Source organism: Alexandromys fortis, unplaced genomic scaffold, assembly GCF_014885135.2.
Source record: "Alexandromys fortis isolate MF-2015 unplaced genomic scaffold, M_Fortis_MF-2015_v1.1 scaffold_128, whole genome shotgun sequence".
Taxonomy (NCBI): Eukaryota; Metazoa; Chordata; class Mammalia; order Rodentia; family Cricetidae; genus Alexandromys; species Alexandromys fortis.
The window spans coordinates 3,968,178-3,991,522 of record NW_026068012.1 but is presented as its reverse complement, the minus strand read 5'-3'; the positions used below and the strand labels follow the sequence as shown (position 1 = coordinate 3,991,522).

Below are 23,345 nucleotides of genomic sequence, written 5' to 3'. Positions count from 1 at the left end.
CCTCATGGAACTAACTGTATGTTATGAAGCCAGGAAAGAAGGCAATTGGAATCTACTACACACAAGCTTCTCTCTCACACTGCTGAGCCCAATCAGAGGCCATAAAGAAAGGGGGTACCCTAGCTATTCCTCTGGGGCTTAGGGGAAGTTCTTAGAATGTAGCTTCCTTTGTCCAGATGGGAAGGAAACTGATTCAAGGGATTCCTTTCTCCTTGGACAGCCACAGGTGGAGGCCAATGAGGGTGACAGTTCCATCCAGATATCAAAATAAGATGTTTCAAGCCAGGTGTGATGTGGAGACCTGAACTCTACTTGCAGGACTTGCCAATAGCTGCTGGCGGCCTTCACACGCCTCCTCGCCATCCTCTCACCTGGCTTCCCCGAGACAGAGGTTAAGGAAGGCAGGGAGGGCTGCCTAGGGAAGGAGATGAATTAGTAGGTGGAAGAGGCAAGCTCACCTCTCCCATTAGCAGGAATAGCTTAAGTAGTCCTTTCTAGAGACTTCCTGAGGCAGCAGGCACTGTTCAAAGTCAAGGATGTTTGATTCATCCCATCTAATAGGGCAAAATACATTGCTTTGATGCTGCACATGGGATCACTGTTAGAAGCCATTATTTCTACAGAGGAAAGGCTTTCGAAGATGGCTTGGTTTGCTCTGGGACTGATTGGTTGAGAATGTCACTCAAAAAGAAACAGGTGTGTCCTCCAAGGGCTATGCCTGAGGACCTCATCGGTCAAAGAGCTCATGAATAATCATTTATTGAGTATCCACAACAGCTTAGCCCCGTGACTGGAACCAAGACACAACAGCTGCAGTAGGCAACAGGCATTTTCTCTGTAAGCAGATGAGGCCTCCAGAACCTTCACAGGTGGAGACACTTTGGAAATGTACCTTAGTGGAAACAATTTTGCATATTCATCTCCTCTGTGTGTACACCTGTGACTCACATATGTCCTTCATCTGACTTATGCTGGCCCAGGTGTGACATTCACCAAACGTGTGACAGCACACTGGTCCAGAGCACACACTCTGGGACCAGCTAATCTGTTTTAAGCTCTTGTCACTACCATCACGAACCCCTAACCTCGGCAAGGCATCTAGTTGGTGCCTCAGTTTCCTTATATGTACAGTGGAAATGCTGACTAGGAAGTTGTCACTCAGCGAGGTCAACCCATCATGAGGCACACACAGCAGCAGGTAATGTTTTTTTCTAGTATTTAACTGTTTTATTTCATCTACTTAATGCGTATATGTTTTTGTGCCACATGCATGTGGGGAGGTCAGAACAATTTGCGGGAACTGGTTTCTCTTTCTACCTTATGGGTCCCAGTGACCAAACTCAGGTCGTCAGGCTTGACATCAAGAGCCCTTGCCCACTAAACTAGCTCGCTGACTTCCTAGTGTTGTGTTTTTTTTTTTAAACAATCAAAATCAATGGGAGTTTTTATGTGTGTAGAAAATTCCGTTTCCAGGTGAAGGGTTTTGATACGTAGTAAAATAACATCATTTTGTAATAATGGAAACATTTACAGATAATGGCTCAAGACTGCCCACAGCAGAAGATTCTTAGAAAAAGCAGTTTCTCGGGGTGTTAAAATACCAGCTTATAGGAACCTGATTTAATTGTGTTTATAAGTCCTCCTAGCAACTTCTAAAGAGAACAGCACTGTTTTGAAAAGGGGAGGCAGCAAATCCACAATCCTGACTTTCTAGGAGGGAAAACACAGAACTCCTCTTTCTCCAGAGATCTTATTTTTCAAAGCACAAAACAACAGGTCTGCTATACAAGGAGGACTGCTCACTGTGGCCAGCAATGAGCTGCGGGACTTGGTGGACAGACACCAGTGACCTGCACAGCTGGCGGGTGACCCCATTTGAGTTTATCACCAACTCAGCAACGCCCATTCCTCTTTCTCCCATGCAAAAGCCAAGGCAAGTCTTCTCTAATTTACTTCCTGTCCCTCAGGGGGTCACCATAGGCTCCTTGGACCATGTCCATTCCAGTTTTGGAGACTTTTATCCTGAGTGAGTTCTTGAACAAGGCTCCCATACGTGCTAGATGCTGCTCTCAGAGGAGCAGTAGGATGCTCTTCTCGGCTTTTCTTCTCGGCACTCACATACATTCTTGCCCAATACTGTGGGGTTCTGGTGGATTAGTAACGCAGATTGCTAACGGGTCCCCTCATGAGGGATGCGAGATTCTATCACTTGTCATTGCCACTGGTGCAACACGGGGGCCTCGTGAATTGCTTTTCGTGTTTTCCCCTGGCATAGCCTTTGCATAAAAGTGCCAGAAATAGATGTCTGAGGATCTGTTCGAAGATAAATGCATATGCAAGTTTTGTAGACACTTCCAAGTTACTTTCCATGGAGCTTGCATGATGGGACATTGCAACAGAAGTTTCTTTTACCATGCATCTGTCTTCAAACACGTGCTATAAAATCTTCTACAGGGCTTATACTCCCCTCCTTAGCTTTGTAGAAATATACCAAGTTTAGGCATTACAGGTACAGGCCTGTCAACTGCCAAAGCCTCTGCTTGCTGTGGCCTTGCCCATTCTGTGTTCCTATAATAGAACCCCTGAGGCTGAGTAATGTGGAAAGAAAAGAGGTTCATTATGGTCATGGCTCTGGAGGCTGGAAATCCCTAAGAAGTGATGTCAACACCTGGCTTCTTGATAACATGGTAAAAGAGGAACCAGCTGTGTAGCCGCCTTTCTCTTCTTCCATGGGGATGCTCTTTTCTAAGGACCTTCCTAGGAATTAAATCCATTGCTGGGACAAGTATCAGTTTCTTCATAAGTCCAGTACCAATCCAATCATAGTCCAATAGAATTCATCTTTGAAGACACTGGGAACCAGCTTCCACCATATGCTCTTCTGGGGACAAGTCACATCCAGAGAGCGACAGGCTTCTAATAAAATAGACCTGATCTACACTGCAGCCTATAGCTGGAGGTGGTACAGTTAGCTCGGGATTCCTTTACAGCTTCACCCCTTTGCTTAGGACTCTGTCTTGGTGTCTCCAGCCCTGAAACAGGGAGAATGGAGGTACAGGGTGAGGGCAGCCTTTATGTGACTTGCAAGGGCTGTATCCTGTGTCCTGGGTGTGGCTTCCTTCCTCTGCAGGGTACTCTGGGTTCTTCAGAGCTACAGTTTCCTTCTCCCCAACACTCGCTGCTGGCTGCCTCCCATCCCATCTGAGGCTTCCTTTTGGAGACAAAGCCTTCTTGGCCAGGTATCTCCTTACTACTCCCTCCTTTGGTCACCAGCAACTATCAGTTTAATCTAGAGTCTTCAAGTGCTTCCTGCACCATTCCAAATCAAGAATATTCCGGGTTTGGTAATAAGTCACCTGCTGCAACCTCTCCACTCTGTGACGACCCACTGGGGTTGGTTGTGGCCCTGGAAATTCAGATGTTAGAAACATAATCTCAAACTTGTATGTGTATGTGTGAATGGTGTTTGGAGTTGGGAAGCAATTAGAATAAAATGAGGTCATCAGGCCTCAGTGAGACTTTATGATAAGCAGAGACTTTGGCATATCTGCCCTATATTTACATGTGACCTCCTCTGCCATGTCACGCCACAGAGTGAGGTCTTGGAGAGATGCCAGCACACTGACCTTGGAGTTCTCAGACTCCAGAACCAGGAGCTACATCAAACTCTACCCTCCACAAATTACCCAGCCCATAAAATTCAGTTAAAGCTCATGAACTACCTGCAGCTTCAGGCAATGTGTAAGAAAAAAAAAAAAGTCTGTGTTCCAATAAACCTTATTTATAAAATCAGGCCATAGGCAAGAACTGCCTATGGATACTATTTTGCACATCATTTGAAAGTCTGGGCAATCTTCTCATGGTGCCCACAGTCTAGATTCTCAACAGGGCCCACAACATCTCTGCTAGAAATAAGTATCTTGCTATTAGCGTCACCACAACAGGACTGGAATGGCTTTGGGAGTCATATTTAGACTATAATATCAGCATTCAGGAGGCTGATGCAGGGGGATCACCATGAGCTGGAGGCCAACCATGGGTACATAGTAGGTTCTGCCATAGCCTGAGCTATAGACTAAGACTCTTTACACACACACACACACACACACACACACACACACACACGCATGCACACACACATCAAATCAAAGTTTGCCTATTTAGAGGAAGTGGAAAAGAATGGGGATTTTCCTGCTTTTCAAAAAAGTGATGAGGATGAACCATTTGGAATATTTTTGGTTGAAAGTAAACATAAAACTAGATTTGTAGTGATCTGAGCAAGCGGGGATTAATTTTTCTTCAAGTGGAAAAGATTCCCGAGACAGCTGGAATTGGATCACTATCTCAGAGATGTGTCCACCTCAAAATCCCTGGTGTCTCCTGGCCTGTCTATAGGTTGAACTTGGCTGTCTCTGATGAAGGTCTTTTATTAAAGGTAGAAGGGCTGAGATGTGAGAGACAGGTCAGCAGGAAAAGGCACTGGCCACCAAGTCTGAAGATCTACATTCAATCCCAGGCCTCACACGGTAGAAGAAAAGAACTGACTTCTGAAAGCTCAGCCCTCCACTCACTTGCTGACTATGGCACACACCACACACAATAAATTAGAAGTATAAAAGAATTAAAAATGATATAAAGGGCCACACCCATATCTTGACCAAGAAAACAGACTTTTATTTCCCTAAGTCCTTCATGGAAGCTCTGGCCTGCATCACAAAGGAAGGTGGGATGGATGGGTCTGAAGACGAGATGGGAAGGTATATGATTCAGTCTCTTAATAATGCACATGGTTACATCACAGAATCTCTGTCACTGCATATGTTTAACATTACACACATTTGTTAAAGATGGAAATGTGTTCTAGACCCTACATATGCATTGCTGAGCCCCAAAGAAGCCCCCTCCTGCTTTCTCCTTCAAATGGGAATGGAAAGGCAATGGTGGGAATATATTAAGAGTCCCTCGATTGAGAAAAGGCTCTCAGAGGAGAAACAAAAGGCAGGAAGAACATGTCAAACAAAATCATTATTAATTTCCCCCGAGAAAAAAGAAAACTGCAGCTGGAACACAAATAAGATCCCACAGAAAGCATTTGGGGAAACAGAACGTGCAACTGGAAGTTAAAATCATGGTCCCAAGTAAAAGCAGAGGGGGGCAGAGTTAGGGAGTCAAGGCCATCAGACTACATGGTTCAGCATCTAGACCATAGGAGAGTCAAGAAGCACAGAGAACATCATCTCTGGAGAGTTCCAAGACTGAAGACATCCTGCAACTTTTCTTACTGCTGTGACAAAACCCAACAAGAAGCAACTTAAGGGAGGCGGATTGGTTTGGGCTCACAGTTTAAGGGGGGCACAGTCCATAGTGGTAGGAAAGCATGTTTGGTCAAACTGTATCTAGTCAGGAAGCAGAGAGATGAATGCCTGTGCCCAGCCTGTTCTCTCATTCATTTAGTCTCTGACCTCAGCCCACAAAATGGCACCACCTATAGCTAAGGCTGGCTTCCCACCTCAACTAGCCAAATCTAGCAACTCCCTGGAAACATGCCCAATGCTGTGTTTCCACGGTGAGTCTAGACCCTGTCACGCTGACAATCAATACTGAACATCACACAAAGTCTAGAATTTAAGAAAAAAAAAAGAAAACCTGACCTAGATCATGCTATATTAGTTACTTTTCTTATTTCTGGGATCAAGTGTTTGACAAAAGCAACTTCGTAGGGAAATTGAAGGGACAGAGGATCTGGTCAACACTGCATCAATAATCAGGAACAATAGTTAGGAATCAGGGGGACAGGAAGTGATACTCACTTTCTCCTTTTTATTCGTGTTCTCTAGCCCATGGAATCAAGGTGCTCACACTTAAGCTGAGTTTTCCCACCTCAGTTAAGCTAACCTACAGATTCCCTCACAGGCACGTGTAGGGGCTTCTTCCTAGATGATTAAAAATCCTTTCAGTTTAGCAATATTAACCATGACTCATACCATCATAAATACTAGGTCTAAGATTGTCTCAGAAGTTTCCAGAAGGTGAGGAGGCAGTTCATGTACAAAGACCCAGGAATCATGAATGCATCATACCCATCCACAGCATCAGTCTGGACCATTTAAGAAGAGTTTCAAATCCAAATGTCATTTGGCCAGAGTAGTTGCTCTGGGCCCCTACAATCCATCCACTCTCCTACGGAGCGGAGACCTGAGGTACTTACAGATGAGGGGAAGTGGGAAAGGGCTAACCCTTGTATCCCTGGTGTGCGGAGGCTCAGTAGATCCACCTCCCCCCAGTCCTGGGAATGCTGGGTTGGAGAGCGAGTAGGCTTACAGTCATAGGTCTGCAGGCCTGACTCACTACATCTGATGCAAAGATTGGATCTTCAGTCCAGGCAGCCAGCTTCCTGAGTCATAAGCTCAGGACAGTGAAAAACATGTCTGTATAGACACAAGAAGGCCCCCGGTGATGCATCAGCTCACACATGGAGAGAAAGACGAAGGCCATTCTTGGGTGCAAGGGGAAGCTGCTTTCTATAAATACAGTCCAGTACATTGCCTGCAACCTGACTACCAGTGGGGTGGAGAGAAACCAGAAAGACAGACAACAGGAATTACCTCTGCAGAAATAGTATAATTAAGCCAAAACGTGGATATATTTACTAATCAAAAGTGATTTAAATAGTACATATCTCGATATTTGCATATCATCATGCAACCTAACATTAAAAATGCGTTCGGTGGTTGTGTGTTGTGGAAACATCACACAGCGTGTATCTACACAAACCCACACAACGCAACATACTGCACACCTGGGCTCTTTGGTGTAGCCATTGGTTCTGGGTACAGATCTATCAGACCCTATCACTGTTTTGAGCACTGTAAAAACACAGCATAGTGGATAAACAAAGGTACTTTCTATAAATCGAGTTTGGAGAACCAAAGTGTGTGTGGATGAGCCAGAGAGTGAGAGGTAAGCAGGCATGAAGGCCCACCACGTACCACTTCAAGAAACCCCATGAATGGACTGCTTCGGTGCACCTCTCCAGTGAACCACCACCTCTGAGAACAGCTTCAGAGTACTCAACGAACCACTAAAGAAACACCTGGGTGGACCACCTTGGTGGACTGCCTCGGGGAACTTCAGTGTTTACACGTTTTCAGTTTAAAGATTTTCTTGTGTATGCGTATATTGCATGCATGTTTGTATGCATATGTGTGTGGTGTTTGTGTTCATGTGTGCATATGCAATATGGAGGCCCAAGATTGGTGTAGGAAACCATCTCTTAATTGCTCTTCCACTGTATTCACTGAGGCAGGGTGACTCAATCAAACCCAGAGCTGATCAATACACCTAGTCTTTCTAGCCAGTATGTTGAGGATCCTCTGCCTCTCCTTTCAAGGAACGAATTATATCAGAAGACCATGCCCACCCAGAATTTATGTGAATTTTGCATATCAAGCACTTTAACCACTGAGCAGTCTCCCCTGTCCTGTTTTTAAACTAAAATATAAAACCCTTGTAATGTAAACCTTTCTGTTAAAAACTAAAACATAAATAGACAGACTACGCTAGACTTCTATAGGGCCAAGTTCATTCATATCACAACCTTGCTCCTACAAACTGGTTCCTCTAGAAGACCCTGAGGGTTACCACATCAGGATGGTATGCCTTCTTCTGGAATCCCAGCTGAAGAGCCAGCCTGAGGCTGGGTATTATCTTTCTATTATATTCCTATTATTGGCAATCTCCACAGAACAATAATAACACAGTACACAGATAAACCAGTATTAGTGTTTCCCACGGCACTTCTCCAGTATGGTGTACTTGTCCTCACTACACTGCTACACCGTTATAATGGGGGTACACTGTTTTGGCTGTACCTTCAATGTGAGAGCAACACCTTGTGCTGGAATCCCACAAGGCCTGCAGGGTCAAGGCAATCAGAGCTGCTCAACCCCTTTATAGTCTAAGCAATCACCCCTGTATGTGTGGACATGTCTGCCTGTTGAGCAAAATGTCCTATATAACATGGCTATACTTAAGAATTTATGTTGATAAGAGTACAATTGTGCAAAAGCTGCTAGAAATGTCTTTTGCTAAATGTTGTTATGGTCACAGGAAGTCAGTGGATTAGACACTTTTGGTATCCCGAGCTTTTCCTGGGTTACTATTCTGCAGTGTGAGGCACCCACTATTCCAAAGTCTCTGAATGTCTTTACTTACAGAATGCTCTTCTTTCAAAGGTGGGTTTGTCATTGTCTTTAACCTCAAGCACAAACTCCCTTCAGCCCCAGCACCTTACACATAGTACTGTCATCTTCCAGAAAAAAGTTCAAAGTGAAGCCTGACCTCGAGCCCACTCCAGTCTGACTCACTGAGGCATTCGGAAATGGGTTCCAGGTGATGTAGAACCGTGGGCTGATTTATACGCTGTGTATTTGGTGGTAGGCAAAATAAGTCCCAGTATATGAGTGACAGGAATGGGTGATGACACCATTGGCATCCTTGTCCTCATCCCAGCCTGATGTGTTCACTTGACATCATCTCTGAGACTCCCTGTGGTAGTCTGAGTGAGAAAGTCCCCCATTCGTTCATGGATCTGAACTCTCTGACCCCAGTTGGTAAACCGTTTGGGGAGGTTTAGGAGGTAGCCTTTTTTTTAGAGGAGATGTGTCAACCAAGGTGGGCTTTGAGAGTTTAAAGATTTCAGCACTCGGCTTGCTCTTTCTGCTCTCTCCACTTGCTGCTCCAGCCAACACGCCTGCCTGCGGCCATGCCTCCCCCTACACTGATGGCGACAGACTCATGTTTTTATGGACCATGAACCCAAATAAACCCTTCCTTCTATAAGCTGCCTTGGTCATGGTGTTCTATCACAGGAACAGAAATAACTAATATACCTCCCATCAGGGGGATGGCTCTAGCTATCTGCTCTTGGTACTGTCTCCTGCACACACAGCTTTCCCAGGATCTCCCGGGATCATGTACTAAGTAAACAAGGCACACTCATTCCCTCGTTCCAAGCCTGTCCTGGGGGCCCCCAATGAAGAGATTGCCAAATAACACACATATGGGATAAATGGTCTCTACCATACTGCCCCCCTGGTACCCAGAGTTTAACTTTCCTTTGTAAATGATAAACTACCCAGGCCGTCCATATTTAACTCTACCCTCCACAGCTTAGTCCCCACATATGCACAATGGCCATAAGTGGTACAGGATAATGTGTGCATTATACCATATAATGTAAGGCATTTTTTTCTCTTTATAAACCAAACCCCAAAGCATGTTTATAAAGGAGATGAAAGAGGATCTCCTGCTGAAGCAGGGTCGGGGAACACATGTAAGCACACACATACATACATCCATACACACTCACACACGTGAACATGTGGGCATGTACACACACACGTACATATATGCACATATACAAAGGCACACACTCAGGCATATGGGTCCACGTGGGCATGCACACACATATGTACACATACACACACTCAGGCATATGAGGATATGTGGGCATGCACACACATATGTCCACACACAAAGGCACACACACTCAGGCATATGAGTACACGTGGCATGCACACACATATGTACACACACACTCAGGCATATGAGTCCATGTGGGCATACACACACATATGTACACACACACTCAGGCATATGGGTCCACGTGGGCATGCACACACACATATGTACACACACACACTCAGGCATATGAGTCCATGTGGGCATGCACACACATATGTACGCACACACAAAGGCACACACACTCAGGCATATGAGTACACGTGGCATGCACACACATATGTACACACACACACACATTTGCAATCCCTTCTCCCCACATGCACAGCATGAGGAGGCCATGTGTACCTGCTGGCTCACCCTGGGACACTCACCCCATCTTCTCCAGCATGTCACTCTCAGCACACCAGTTCAGCTCCATCTGCACCTGCTCAGCAGTGTCTTCCCCGATCCTTTGCTGGCAGTCTTCTTTCCCCCACATGGGCTCCCCGGCTGTACCTTGGCACAGCATTCTCAAAAACACTGTTTGCTTTCTTTACAATCTGTCTTCCTAAGGCGAACGCTGCGTGTGTAAAAACAAGGGCCTTCTCTGTGTAGTTAACTGTCAATCCCAGGGCTCAGAATAGGCTTAGTGCACGGGAGGGGCTTAATAAATATAGCAGGAGTAGAAGAACACTCATCTTGAGTCTAGCCCAATATCCCTTTCCCTCTTTGACCCCTATGGGTTTGGGTAGAAATGACTTTTAACCTTCCTAGCGGCTTCCTGCATCTGTGATAAGCCCAATTCCAGGAACACTCAAGACAGCAACAATGGTGGTCACAGGCCGGGCATGGAGTCCTTCTGCCATGTCCCCGAGTCTACCTGTGTCTCTCGACTGCTCTAGGCAGCCGCTCCAGATAGGCCTTGAGCCACACCTTAACCAGCGTGCCTTGTTCTGGGACCAGATTCTTCTGTATGAAGTGGCCATCCTGTGTACTGGTAGGATGATGACCAACATCTGACCTCACCTAGCAGAGGGCAGTGATACTAGCTCATCTCCAACATCCTCAACATTCCCTGAGCAGAAGACGATCAACCAAGGATATCATAGAGGTAAGAACGCCTTTAATTCCAGCACTTGGTAGGCAGAGGCAGGCAGATCTCTGTGAGTTCAAGGCCAGCCTGGTCTACAGAGTGAGTTCTAGGATAGGTTCCAAAGCTTCACGGAAAAACCCTGTCTTGAAAAACAATAACAAACAAACAAACAAAAAAAGAACTAGTGGCTGGTTTCTCTGCTTCTCTGATCTTTCAGCTTTCACCCTCTAAAACCCAAAAATCTTTTGTATGGACCTCTCTAACTCTCTAAGGTAGGAACTCTTCCTATTTCCTACGGAGACGGGGAGGAAAGTGTTGCCCTGGTGACAGAAGCCCTGGTTTCGGATGGGAGAAAGGGTTCGGGTTCCTTTGGGATACAGATCCACTCTGTCAGGTTTCTTGCTATCTTTGTTTTGTTTTGTGCACACTAGAACTCAGATTTTTGGAACTCTTACTTTTACGGCTGACGCTGCACTCAGATCCCAGAACATCTGGCCACAGCTGCTTTTCCCAATGAACAGGAAACAATGTGCTTTATCTGTATGTCCCTGTCTTCCTGGACATGTATTAATAGTGGATTAGCTCCCCTAAGAGTGTGTGTGTGTGTGTGCATGTGTGTGCGTCTTTTAACTTTCGTTTTAGTTATTCTATGTGTCTTTTATATCATGTATCTTGATCCCATTCATTTCCCTATCCCTTCACCTCTGTCCTCTGCCCCTGCCCCCCCCCAATAAAAACAAAATTTAAGAGGAAAATGGAAAAAGGGGGGAGGGCTAAAAACATCTCATCACGGAAGCTGTAGTGTGACGCAATGAGCCACGCAGTAAACCCCTTTGTTCATGTATCTTTACTTGCAAGTGGTCAATGCAAAGAGTCATTGGTCTGGTTTGAGGCCTCTAGTTTCTGCTACACTATTGATGCTGGGTCCTCACGAGGACTCCTGGATATCCTGCTGCTGCCCTGTGTTGTGGAGATCCTGCAGCTTTGGGCCAGCAGGTCAGGTCACTTCATGTGCTCCAGCAGATCACAGATGGGGTGGATGCTGGGGCAGGCAGGCCAAGTCATAACCCTGGGTCTGGGCCTGGGCAGCTGCAGGGTTGGTTGGTTTGCTCACTACTTCTCCCCTGTCCTCACCACTGGGGTGAGCTCTCTCCAGCATTGCCTCCACTAATCCATCTCCTGCAGCAATGAGCAAAAGGTGGGACCAGTTCTGCTTCCAAGCCCTCAGGGTTGGTTCTCCCACAACTACATTATCAGGACCAGCACTATTGTATTGCCTAGGCAACGTATAGGGACCACTCTCCCAAGTGCTGCATTTGCTGAGGGGCAGCGACAGCTCCTCCACCTGTTCGAGGCACTGATGGGCTGAGGGGACATCTCTCATGGCCGCCCACGGCTCATGTCACCACATGTCAGATGAGTAAATGTATGTGTGTGCGTTACACACTTAGAGGCCAGAACAAAACCTGGGTGTTATTCCTCAGGTGTTGTCACTTTTTTTGAGATGATCTCTATTAGTTTTCTTTCTTCTAGTACTGTGATAAATAGTTAATTGATCAGAAGCAACTTGTGGAGGAAAGGGTTTGTTTGACTTACAACACTCCATCACAACAATCATTGAGAAAAGTTGAGCAGGAACCAGGAGGCAGGAGCTGAAGCAGAGACCACAAAGGAACACTACTTACTGGTTTGCTCCTCATGGCTTGCTCAGCCTGCTTTCTCACAGAACCGAGGACCACCTGCCTAGGGGTGGCCCTTCTCACATCAACCATTAATCGAGAAAGTTCCACACAGACTTGCTCCACAGGTCAATCTTTTGGAGCCATTTTCTCAGTTAAGGTTCTCTCTTTCCAAATGACGGTAGCTTGTGTCACCGGGTGAAAACTAACCAGCATGGACTCTCATTGACCTGAAGTTTATTGGTAGACTGGGCTGGCCCATCAGTGAGGATGGCCATAGTTTAGAACACAAATGTTTGGGACAGCTGCTTTGTTAGGACAGATTCCCTATCCTTTCCCATGGTGTCTAGCACAGGTGGGCACTAAGGCCAGGAGTGACAGGGTGTCAGTGACCCATCTAGCTATTCTCCAGCCCAGAACAGCGCATTTAGAGGAAGCTGTGAGCTGGACAGCAGAGGCAGGTGGATCTCTGTGAGTTCATGAGCAGCCTGGTCAACAGAGAGTGCCAGGATAGCCAGGGCTACACAGAGAAACCCTGTCCCAAGAAAAAGTAAGTAATAAAATAAAGGAAGCTGCAAGGCTGGGAAGATGGCTCAGTGGTCAAGACATGTAATTCTGTTCGCAGAACTCACATCAGGAGACCAAGGGACCTGATGCCCTTTTCTGGACTCTACCAGGACTCACACGATCATACATGCATGTAGATACACACATATACATATGAAAAATTAAAAGCGAATCTTAAGGAAAAGATAGCAGAGGTGCTAGCCTCTGCGGTGACCTTCAGATGGAGTCTAAGGACAGAATCCAGCAAGGCTGAGGGGTACGAGGCATGGCAGAATCTCGGGACTGGCACGGCATTTCACTTAGGAAGTGTGAACTCAGGACTCTGCACTGTAGCCAGCTCTGGTGGAGCCAGCAGACTCCAGTCAGCAGTGATTCCTGATGTAGCCTGGGAGCCAGCAGCAGCTCTTGCCCTGCTGACTGGGACACTAGATCCTGCCTTTCTACAGCTCCCCAAATGACTCATCAAAGGTTCTGGCCAACCAAGGAGGGCCCAAACTTCCACGAAACCTCAGATCACTGGGTAAAATTCCCCAATTTATAAGTTGGGAAACTGAGGCTCAGCCAAGTTAATTAACTTCCTCCCAACACCCACTATCCAGAAAACAACAGATCTGGGCTCAGTACTCAAAGTGTTAGGCATACCATACCACAGAGACACACTTTCTGCCCAGAGGGACTTCCAATGGGAAAAACTCTTTGGCACCAAATAAAGTGGAAAGGTTCTAATATTTCTCAGAAACTTCTAGAAGCTATGTCCACCTTCAGCAAGGTGTGGCTTTATATCTAGCTATAAGTCTCTGTCAACCGGGTCCCACCCCAGGTGATTCAGGATTGCCACAGACTGTCCTAACACATCCACACGCAGAACTTCCTGTCTTGTGGCTTTGGATTCTGATAGGGGTGCGCGGGTGTGCATGGCTGACACACAGAACCTGTCTCCTTCCCATTGCCAAAGCCATGTCTAAAGTGGAACCGGGGGTGATCTGCAGTGGGTCCAGGAGACTATGCTTAGCTCCTCGGCATCCTAAAGCTAGCGTGGGATGGAAAGAGGTGCTTTTCCCCACTGCAGTCATGACTCCCTGGAATGATGGAGCTGATGCAGGGGCATCACCTTATTCCCTCCCCCCCCCCCGACAGTCCTCACCATCCTCCTAACACAGCAGAACTGACATTGTGTGTTTCCCAGTGCATGTATACAATGTACCAGGTAATAAAAGTCCAGCATCCACTCAGGGTCCTGCATTGGATGGCCAGTCATTACCTCAAAAGCACTGCTTTTATTCCAGCCTGGCATGTCAACATGACCAGGCATTTTTTTCTTCTTCAGGGAATTCTGAAACATGACTGTGTTGGGTAGCAATAGTGTCAAGCATGAATTAAGAGGAGCTGAGTGATGTCCAGTTCACCTGTGTCTCATAGATAGATAGATAGATAGATAGATAGATAGATAGATAGATAGATAGATAGATAGATTCACAGGGTCAGGGAAGTGACACAGAATATGCAACACTCACCCTTCCCCATACTCCACCCACAACCAGAAGGCAGAAAAGCCCAGAGAGGCCTTTTCCCCTCAAAGAAGCTTTCTGCCGATTCCACAACTTAACCACTGGCTGGCGAGGACTGGATGGCACAACAGGCAGACTAGAAGGAAGCCATGCAGAAAGCAAGACCTCCAAAGGGGCAGAAATCCCACCATGGGTCAAAAAGATTGGGTTGGGAACATGGCTCAACAGGGGCTAACAGTGTTTGTCTTCAAGCCGTGGTGACTTCAAGCCGTGGTGAGTTTGATCCCTGGGACCCACACTATAGAAGGAAACAAGTAACTCTGACAGGTGGTCCTGACCTCCACAAATGCCCTGTGGCACACGCATGCCTCTCCTATAATAACATCTTGCTCATGCACATATAGGCTCCCTGCTTCTGCTGGACTCTGTGGTGAGGCGGCAGGCATTAGCAGTTCCAAGCCTGGGTGGACCCTGCACCTAAAGCCAAAGGCTTGGTTGGCCTCAGGAACCAAAAGCTAAAGAAAATAAGTCCCACAGAAGGTGACCAGACCCTACAGAGATGGAGAAATCCATCAGATCAGAGCACCCAGGGCTAAGCCAGTACGTAAAATAATGAAGATGGTTTAACACGGTGGGTCACCTCCAAACTCCATGCTCACATGTATTCTCTATTATGATACAGAAGAAGTACGCCATTTAGGAGTTGATCTAGGCTCTGTTGTTGTGAGTGTATGAATCCATTCAGGTGGCAAGAGAATGGCTGGGGAAAAAGTACCTTGAGAGTAGGTCAGCTCCAAAAGCCAGTTTAGTTAGCCCTCTCTATTTGACGTCTCCCTGGGACTCTGCCAGCAAGAAGACAGTCCCAGGCACAGGCCTTCAACTTTAGACCAGAAATACAAGCCAAACTAAACTCCATAACTTACCCAATCTGTGGTATTTTGTTATTAGCAACAGAAAGCAAACAAAGATAGCGACGGCTAATCTTACTCTTGTCTGGTGTTTAGTTAGTGAGGACTCCAAGCATCCTGAAGGAAACAGGAAGACTGGGCAGCTAACCTCAAACAACAGGTTAGGCTGACCCACCTCTGACTCAAAGCAAATACTCAGGGTGTGTCAGGAAAGTCCTTGGACAGACTCCTTGCTAAACACATCCTGATTCTTGAGGGGTGGCTGGTGCCTGATAAAGGCTTTAGAATGCAAACTTCAAGAAGAGTGTTTAAATGCTGCTGATCTGACCTTGCAGAAGCTGGGTGGCTTCAACCAAAATACACGAATGTCAGCCATTCTAGAATTAGGCACCTGACCAGAGGCGTGCTAAACACTTATGTGACCATTCTCTAAGGAGAACAATGCAAGAAGACAGAGGAGCATCAGAAACCCCCTCCCACTGCACCCTCTCCAGCTCACTGTCAAACCATGGAGCCTCTGACTAATAGAACTCAAACCACCATCTGCTCATCAAATTTAAGGAATTTAAGAACTTCAACTTGGAATTGTTGACACTAACAAGAGGGATCTATGAAATTGTAAGTGTAAAGAAAGGATTTGTAAAGAATATTGCATGCCCCTGAGTAGACACAGGCACTCTTTGTGGATGGGGATGTGTTCTGAGACATGGCATTAGATAATTTTGTCATTGTGTAGAGATCACAGAGTATGAGACACACATAGAAGGTGTGATTGTTAGTGTTAACTGTCAACTTGACAGTCTAGACTCACCTGGGAGACAGGCCTCTGAGCAAACCTGTGGATTGCCTTGATTGTACCAGCTGAGGTGGGAAGATCTGCCCACTGCGACTGGCACCATTCCCTGGATGGGGCACTGGACTATATAAAATCGAGAGGGAGAGCTAAGCAGCAGCATGCATTCCTTGTTTGCTGCACTCTGGCTGTGGGAGCAATACGATCGGCTGCTTCGAGCACCCACTACCTTGGCTTTCCTGCCATGATGGACTGCCCTCGAGCCCTGAGACAGATCGACCCTTTCTTCTTCAGTTTGCTTTTACCGGTTTTTATGTCACAGCAACAGGAAAAGTGACCAAGATAGACGGCTCATAGCATCAAAGACCATGCAATTTTACAGGACCACCACTGTCTGTGCAGTCCAGTGCTGAAGGAAATTGCTATGCGGAGCATGGCTGTATGTATGAGTTAAAAACCTGTCAGTCACGTGAGTCTTTGCAGATATACAGCTCAGGTAAGGCATTCCAATGACTGGTGTCTTTATAATGACTGTACTCTGTGCAGACACACACAGAAGGAAGAAAGTCAGCAAAGATGGAGGCAGAGGCTGGACTAATACAGCTACACATGAAGGACATAAGAAGCATCCTCCCCTGGAGCCTCCAGAGGTCCGATGTTCCTGGCACTGACACCCTAGGTTTGTGCTTCTGGCCTCTAGAACCATGAAGGAATAGATTTCAATTGTTATAAGCTTCTGGGCCGTGGAGGTTTGTTAGGGAAGTGAAGGAACTATGCAGAGGTAACAACATCAACTATGGGGGATGGAGGGCTCAGAGAGGGGAACCACTTGTCCCTGGTCATCTATGACACAAAAGCGCCTCGGTGTCCTCCACGCCAAACCACTCAGAAAGTGGAAGATGACTCTTTTCTAAAGTCACTACAACTGAGTCAGGGGACTTAGAGGACAGCGCCTGATGGGTGAACGGACCCGCCCCTTCACAGAGTGGCTGACTTGGCACAAGTCCCAGTAACCTTAAAATTAAGCCAAACGATTGTACAGTGTCCACGAGAAGGCATGAAAATCCAACGAGGTGAACTGAGCAAACTGTTGAGCCTGAGGATTGGGGGTGGGTGCAGGGGGCAGCACTCGACAGTGAGATACTTTTCTAGTTTGGGTTTGATCCCACACCCCACAAAACAAAGGTTTAGCATGACACCCTGCACTGGATACGCAAGAAATAAAATCAGGTGCTGCTGCTGTGTCTCCTTGAGCTCTGTCTGCCTTTTACATCCTCTGATGAGTCGCTTTCCCTGTGCCCGGGGACTCCACAGTAACCTGAAGATCTCAGGGGCAACTAGCTGAGTTCTGGTCTTCTCTCTCTTCATCTTTAACAGTTATTGGATTCCTCTCATCTGGCTGCCTTCCTTTTACCAGCCTCACTTACTGTGAGCTTGATGTGACTGGGACACCCCAGGTGACTTACTCAGAAAGAAAAAGGAAAGAAAAAAGAAACCTCTTAAATGATACAGAGAAGCTCATTCTGTACTTGATCAACCCAGCACATGTGCCAAAGTACTTTGTTAAATGTTTACATTTGAAAGCTTAAATGTGAAAACAGTTTGCTACCTGTTTCGTTCATATCAATGCCCATGACAGAAAAACCTTCCAACAGAAAGCCCCCGAAGCCCCTTTCAAGTCATCATGAAGCACATAGTTGCAGACCTTTGCGATCTTCGGTTGGGTTGATTGTGTTAGCATGAAAGTATATTTTAATAATGGAGATTGCTATAATTATAATCGCTTTTGAACATCCTTATTATTATTAATAGGACCAAACTGCATGGATCCAGGGGATGCTGGTTCTCCTGTTGGATAGGAGTCACACAATGGTGTCAGTGTGCAACCCTGACTGTCATCTCCAGGCCGAGGGGGGCCTGCCTGCCAGTACAGGGCTCTGAGGTTCTCCCAGGCTGTTGGGCCTGGGACTCCTCGCAGTGTCGGTGGGCAGGGCAATGGAACCCAGCTCTTGTAGGAGAGAATGCGGGGCAGGGGTAAGCACACTCCCAATGGTTAGCCTTCCCACAGGACTGCAGGAGTTGGCTAGCTCTGGTTCATATCACGGTCCTATGAGCCTCCTGTCCAACATTCTCTCACAGCTCATTCCGTAAGACAGTCCTTAAGCGTGGTCTCAAGAGGGAGAATGGGTGACCAATGTGTGGGAAAGACTCTGAGTACAGTCAGGCACAGAGTACCTAATACCCCAGGGGCAGGGAATACTGCCTAGGAAAGGCACTTTGGTTTTTGTTTGTTTGTTTTCTTTTTTTTTTTTTTTTTCCCAAGACGGGATTTCTCTGCAGCTTTGGAGCCTGTCCTGGAACTGGCTCTTGTAGACCAGGTTGGCCTTGAACTCACAGAGATCCGGTGTGCCTCTGATTAATGGAGTGTGTCCTGCCTAGGAAGGACACTTTGTTTCACAAACCAAGGAAAAGCAGGCAGAAAATGTGCAGGAGTGAGCACAATCTGCCTGAAGCTCAAACCTTAGGTTTTTCAGTCTAATAACCTGAGCTCCATTCCCCTCCCTCCCTCTTTCTTCCCCCATTGCCCTAAAGTCATTTGAGGATTCCAAGCCTCACCTCTGGCACCCTCAAGGCCTGCAGTAATGCTAGCACAATAGCACAACAATGGGTAAACATTGAGGTGAATACCAGCACAGGAAGCCAGCTTAATCCCACCAAGAGAGCCTATCTCAAAAATCAAGGTGAACAGCCCCCTAAGGAATAACACTAAATCCCAGGCCAAGAGCACACACTTCGCACAAGACTGTTAGGATATAAGGAATGGGTATGAGAAAGAACACATCTGTCAAGATGGTCACCAGGCATGGAGGCTGAAGCTATCTACAGCTATTAACACCTGAAGAACTTTTGGTAATTTACTGCTTCTCTACGAAATTTTATCTGAAACGTTAGAGAACAAAGAAAAGACGCATGACCCTGTGCCCACCTCCCTACTGCCTTCCCTAACCAGCTACAAACCCCCGCTGGTGCCAGAGACAGTACAGGTCAGACTGCAAAGCAGATCACCAACACCTAGAGTTTACAGTGGGATTATCAGATGCAGATTCTGCCCTGAAGTAGCACGTCCATGATACAGAACAATTAAGTGATTCTTGTGTTTGTCACAGAACAGCCTTCTTTACAAGCTTGCTACAGTCTAACTGATAACAACCTTGGAGGAACTATGTACTTGGCAGTGCTGATAGCTTGTTACATCCCAGCTAACTTAATTAATTAAACTTCATCACCGAGTTTAAAGTAAAGGTCACTGAATTACCAACAAAGGCAAGCAATGGTTGAGGAGAGCTTTGTGTGAGGTGTCTTCTCCTCCTCAAAGCCTTTTCTGCCTCTCCATTCCTCAGCCCTGGAACTGCCAGAGCCCGCTTCAGTTCAAGAGAGAGCTTTTCTTTCTGCCCTAAAACCAACAAGAATGTTCATCTTTCAAGGCAGAAGTCTCCCAAATGGAAAGACAGTCTGGCCCTGTGTATGGAAGATTTTTGTATCGCTTAGAAGAGGCCCACTCCCACCCGGGTACTGTGCCGTCCTGTTGAAGGCAGTTCACAGGATGCTCACGTGGTGGTCCGATTGTTCAGGGGCCCCTAAGCTTCCTCAGCTGACACAGGGGCCACCTCGGTCTGCCCTGCAGCCACTCCAGGGCTGGACACACAAGGATCCTGCACAGCAACCCACAGCCAAAATTTTGAGCAGAATAATGCACTCTTAAGTTTTTCTTTTTTAACCAAACAAATTAGCATGGAGTGTGTCTTCTTAAAGTCTTGAATAATTTAATTAGAATTATACAAAAGTCATGAGCATGTTCTATTTTGGGGCAATCACATCAGCATGAAAACCCCAACGACAATGTTAAAAATAAAAATAAAGTATCCTCATACGGTGCATTCAACTCATGAGAGAACTCGAACTCGAGTGGGTAGATCGGAGAAGGTCGGATCACTTCTGGGAGGCTTTTTCTTTTCCTAGCCAAATTCGGCGCTTCGGAGCCTGTGTTCCTCCATACACTAAGTGTTAAATGAACATCGTCGGAACAAGCGGGAGAAAGAAAGCTGTTTGGACTGCGTTTTGTTTTGTCTTCGCCTTGCTACGCGCCTGGTATGGTTCCCCCATAGCTAATGGCATTCACCCTCTTCAACCCCGCTGGGTGCTCGTCTTGGCGGGTGCTCGGCGCCTAGAGGCTGGGCAACCGGACAACTAAGAGGAAGCCAGCAAACCAACTCCGAGGAAGGCAGGCGGCTCAGTGGGGCAAAGAAACAGTTCGGAACCGGGTATCTTTTAGCTGAGCTCATGGAGAAATCTCTTTTAAAGGGTACTGCGCCTTGAATGCCGGCCAAGAGTCTCTTTAGCAATGAGACAGCACGCAGGGAGGCTATCAACTCCAGAGATTTCCCTCCACCTAACAGCACCTTCTTCCAAGACTCCCTCCCCTCATCCACCCACCTAGGAGGTACCGCTCCGGCTGGAAGGAGGTGTCGCTTTGGGAGAGGAAGCGCGTTACAGGTCTCTTCAGCTGCCAGGCCCACGGGTGGGGGAGGGCCACCAAGTTCTGAAACATTCGCTCACACCCCCTGAGCTGTGCTGGAGCAGAGGCTGCACTCCCAGGCGCGTCCCTAGGGCGCGACTCCGATTCCTATCCAAACCATGCTACCCATAGCCCTTTCCTTTTTCGGGAGAAAGCTGCTACTTTAGGGACAACACTAAACCGCGCGGAAACAGTTCTCAAAAGACCCTGACCCCAAGTCCTACCTTCTGCGGCGGGGTCCCGATCAGCATCTCCAGGTAGTAGCCGCGGCCGGAGTCCCCCTGCAGGTTGTCCACCATAGCCAAGAAGTTGGCGGCAGCCCCGGCTGGCTCCAGAGCTAGCGCCAGGCCATCTGCACGGGGTATCTCAGGAGTCCCGAGCCCAGGAATAGCCGAGGCTCCGTGGCTCGAGGCTGCGGCCACCTGGAGGGGTAGCGTGAAGGGAGCCGGGGCCAGTGCGGGGGCTGCGCGCAAGAGCCACTGCGCCAACAGCGGGAGCAGGAGCGCTCGGAGCAGCGCGCCCATCCCCGCAGCGGGGGCTCGGCGAGTCAGCGAACACGCGGGGCTGCGGGGCCGGGCGGGACGGGGCGGGGCGGACGGGGAGGAGGCAGGAGAGGGCGGTGCCGAGTTAAGCAAGTTCTCTGCCGCTGCCCCCTCTGGCGGCCGCCGCCCCGCCCTCCCCTCCCCCTTCCCGGAGCCAAGGTCAAGGATGGGCGCCAGGCGCACGAGACTCGGGCTGCGCCTCTTCCCGGGGAAACTGGAGTGCAGAATTTCCTCGGAACGTGCCCGGGAGGCCACGGCTAACGGATGTGACGAGGCTCAGCCGAAAGCTACGGGAAAGTTTCGGGAACCCTTAAAGGCGCAGCCAAGGCGCTAACTGGCTTCCTGGCCATGCGCTCGAGGGGTCCGCGGGGGTCCCCTGGCCCCACAGAGGTTGAAATGCCCAGATGAGACACGGGTCAGAGCGCGGAGCCGGTTATTGAGAAAGACCTCGCCTCTCTGCGTGCCGAGCGCACGTCGTGGTGGTGGTGGTAGAGGGGTGCTGTCAGCCTCTCAGGGCTTTTCCCCTTTAGGATCTTCCCTTCCAACTCCTCGTGAGTTAGGGGATTCTCTGAGAAAGGATGAAGTCTGAATAGAGTCTGGGAACACTGGGGTTAGGGGAGGCAGGTTGTGGGGGGGGGAGTGTCTTTGGATTTCTGAGAAAGGGTCTTGGTTGCTGCTACTGCTCCAGCCTGCTTCGCCTCCCCTGAACTCTAAGCCACAAGCAAGCTGGGCCTGGTGTTCCCCGCCCTCCTTTAGTCCTTAATGCAGATTCCACCTTGCTAGGGGATGAGCTCAGTCTGCCAAGAATCCAGTCGGTCCACCTACTTAGTAAATCGCTTACTACCAGGGTCCCAAATGAGGGCCGCGGAGTCAGCTGCCATCCAGCCCTCCCCTTCTCTCATTCACCCGCCAGCTCTCCGTGGATTATCTAATACATACCTGTTTAGTCACAGAAACAGAAGCCACAGAGCTGTGTTCGGAGAGCTATTTTATTTCAGATACTGAACATGAACACAGGGGTACAATTACACCAGCTAAACTCATTGATTTCTGCCGAAACAAGGCATAGAAGAAATGTTTGTGTCTCCTATAGCCGAATTATGCTGGCTGTTTTTATTTATTTATTTATTTTTGTTTTGTTTTAACAAAAACCCATCTTCAAACAGTGAGGAATAGAAATCAAGCTTCCTTATTTCCTGACTGGAACTTCCAGATACTTTTATTCTAGTGTCCTTGTTTATTCTCGCCTTTCCAGTCAGAATCCCATCTTGCTGTACCAGGGACCTTTCTGTCTAAGACCTTCAGCTGCACTGCTTTCTAAATGACTTTGGTTATAAGCTGTGTTTCCCCCTGAATTGCATCTGAGCTCCAAGGAATCTCCGTGAAAGAAGGCCTGATTGAATCCCAGGATAGGACCTAAATTGTTATTCCCCATAAATCTGCATAGTTATTGAGAGTTCTTACATTCATATATTCACATCTCAGATCCAAGATTGTAAGGGAAGGGCAATTTTAAAGAGATGATTATTATGTTCCCTGATGTCCAGTATTGAAGGGTTAAAAAACAAACAACAGAAATCCACCAGAGAGCTCTCAGAAGGATAGCAGCCTTGTGGAAGTACACAGAATGTGCTATGTGATGTATAAGTTATAAGGTCAATAATAAAGATATTTGCTCAAGAGTTAATAAACACACAAGGGAAATCTGTAAAACTCAAGTTTAATTAAAGTTTGTATTTGAAACTATTCCATGTACCACGAATATCCTAAGCTTTTCTTGGTAAAAGGGAGGCATATAAACCGCACAAAGACACAGGACCAGGAGCACACGCAGTCTTAATGAGTGGTAGGGCAGGACCGTCTTGCCAGGCACAGAAGTGGCAACTCTGGACACCTTGTGTTTATTCTGAGAGCTCATAGAGTCCTCCATCCTCACTGAGATGCCCACTGAATTAGAGAGACAATAGCTTTACCTCCAACTGTTGTCTGGAAAGTGGGTTTGCTGTCCCCTCATGAGGTGCCCTTTGTTTTCCTTCCCATTAACTTTTCAACCTTGAAGCACTTCCAGGTAAAAGCCTTCTTCCCACAGGGCTCAGGAGCAATGCCAGGCAGGAAGGAGTGAGCCCTAAATGCATAGCATCCCTTGGGAGGAGCTGTCTCACTGACACCTCTTGG

The 23,345-nt window shown here is 47.4% G+C and overlaps 1 protein-coding gene across 1 annotated transcript in view; it reads right to left on the bottom strand.

The window, feature by feature from the left end:
• The window catches only part of Bace2 (beta-secretase 2), an 81,586-nt gene extending 60,353 nt beyond the window's left edge, over positions 1–21,233 (bottom strand). The window contains exon 1 of the mRNA XM_050162039.1: positions 20,853–21,233. Coding sequence (XP_050017996.1) covers positions 20,853–21,152 — 300 coding nt within the window. The 5' untranslated portion in view covers positions 21,153–21,233. The remainder of the gene's footprint in view (positions 1–20,852) is intronic.
• Positions 21,234–23,345: the final 2,112 nt, after the last annotated feature.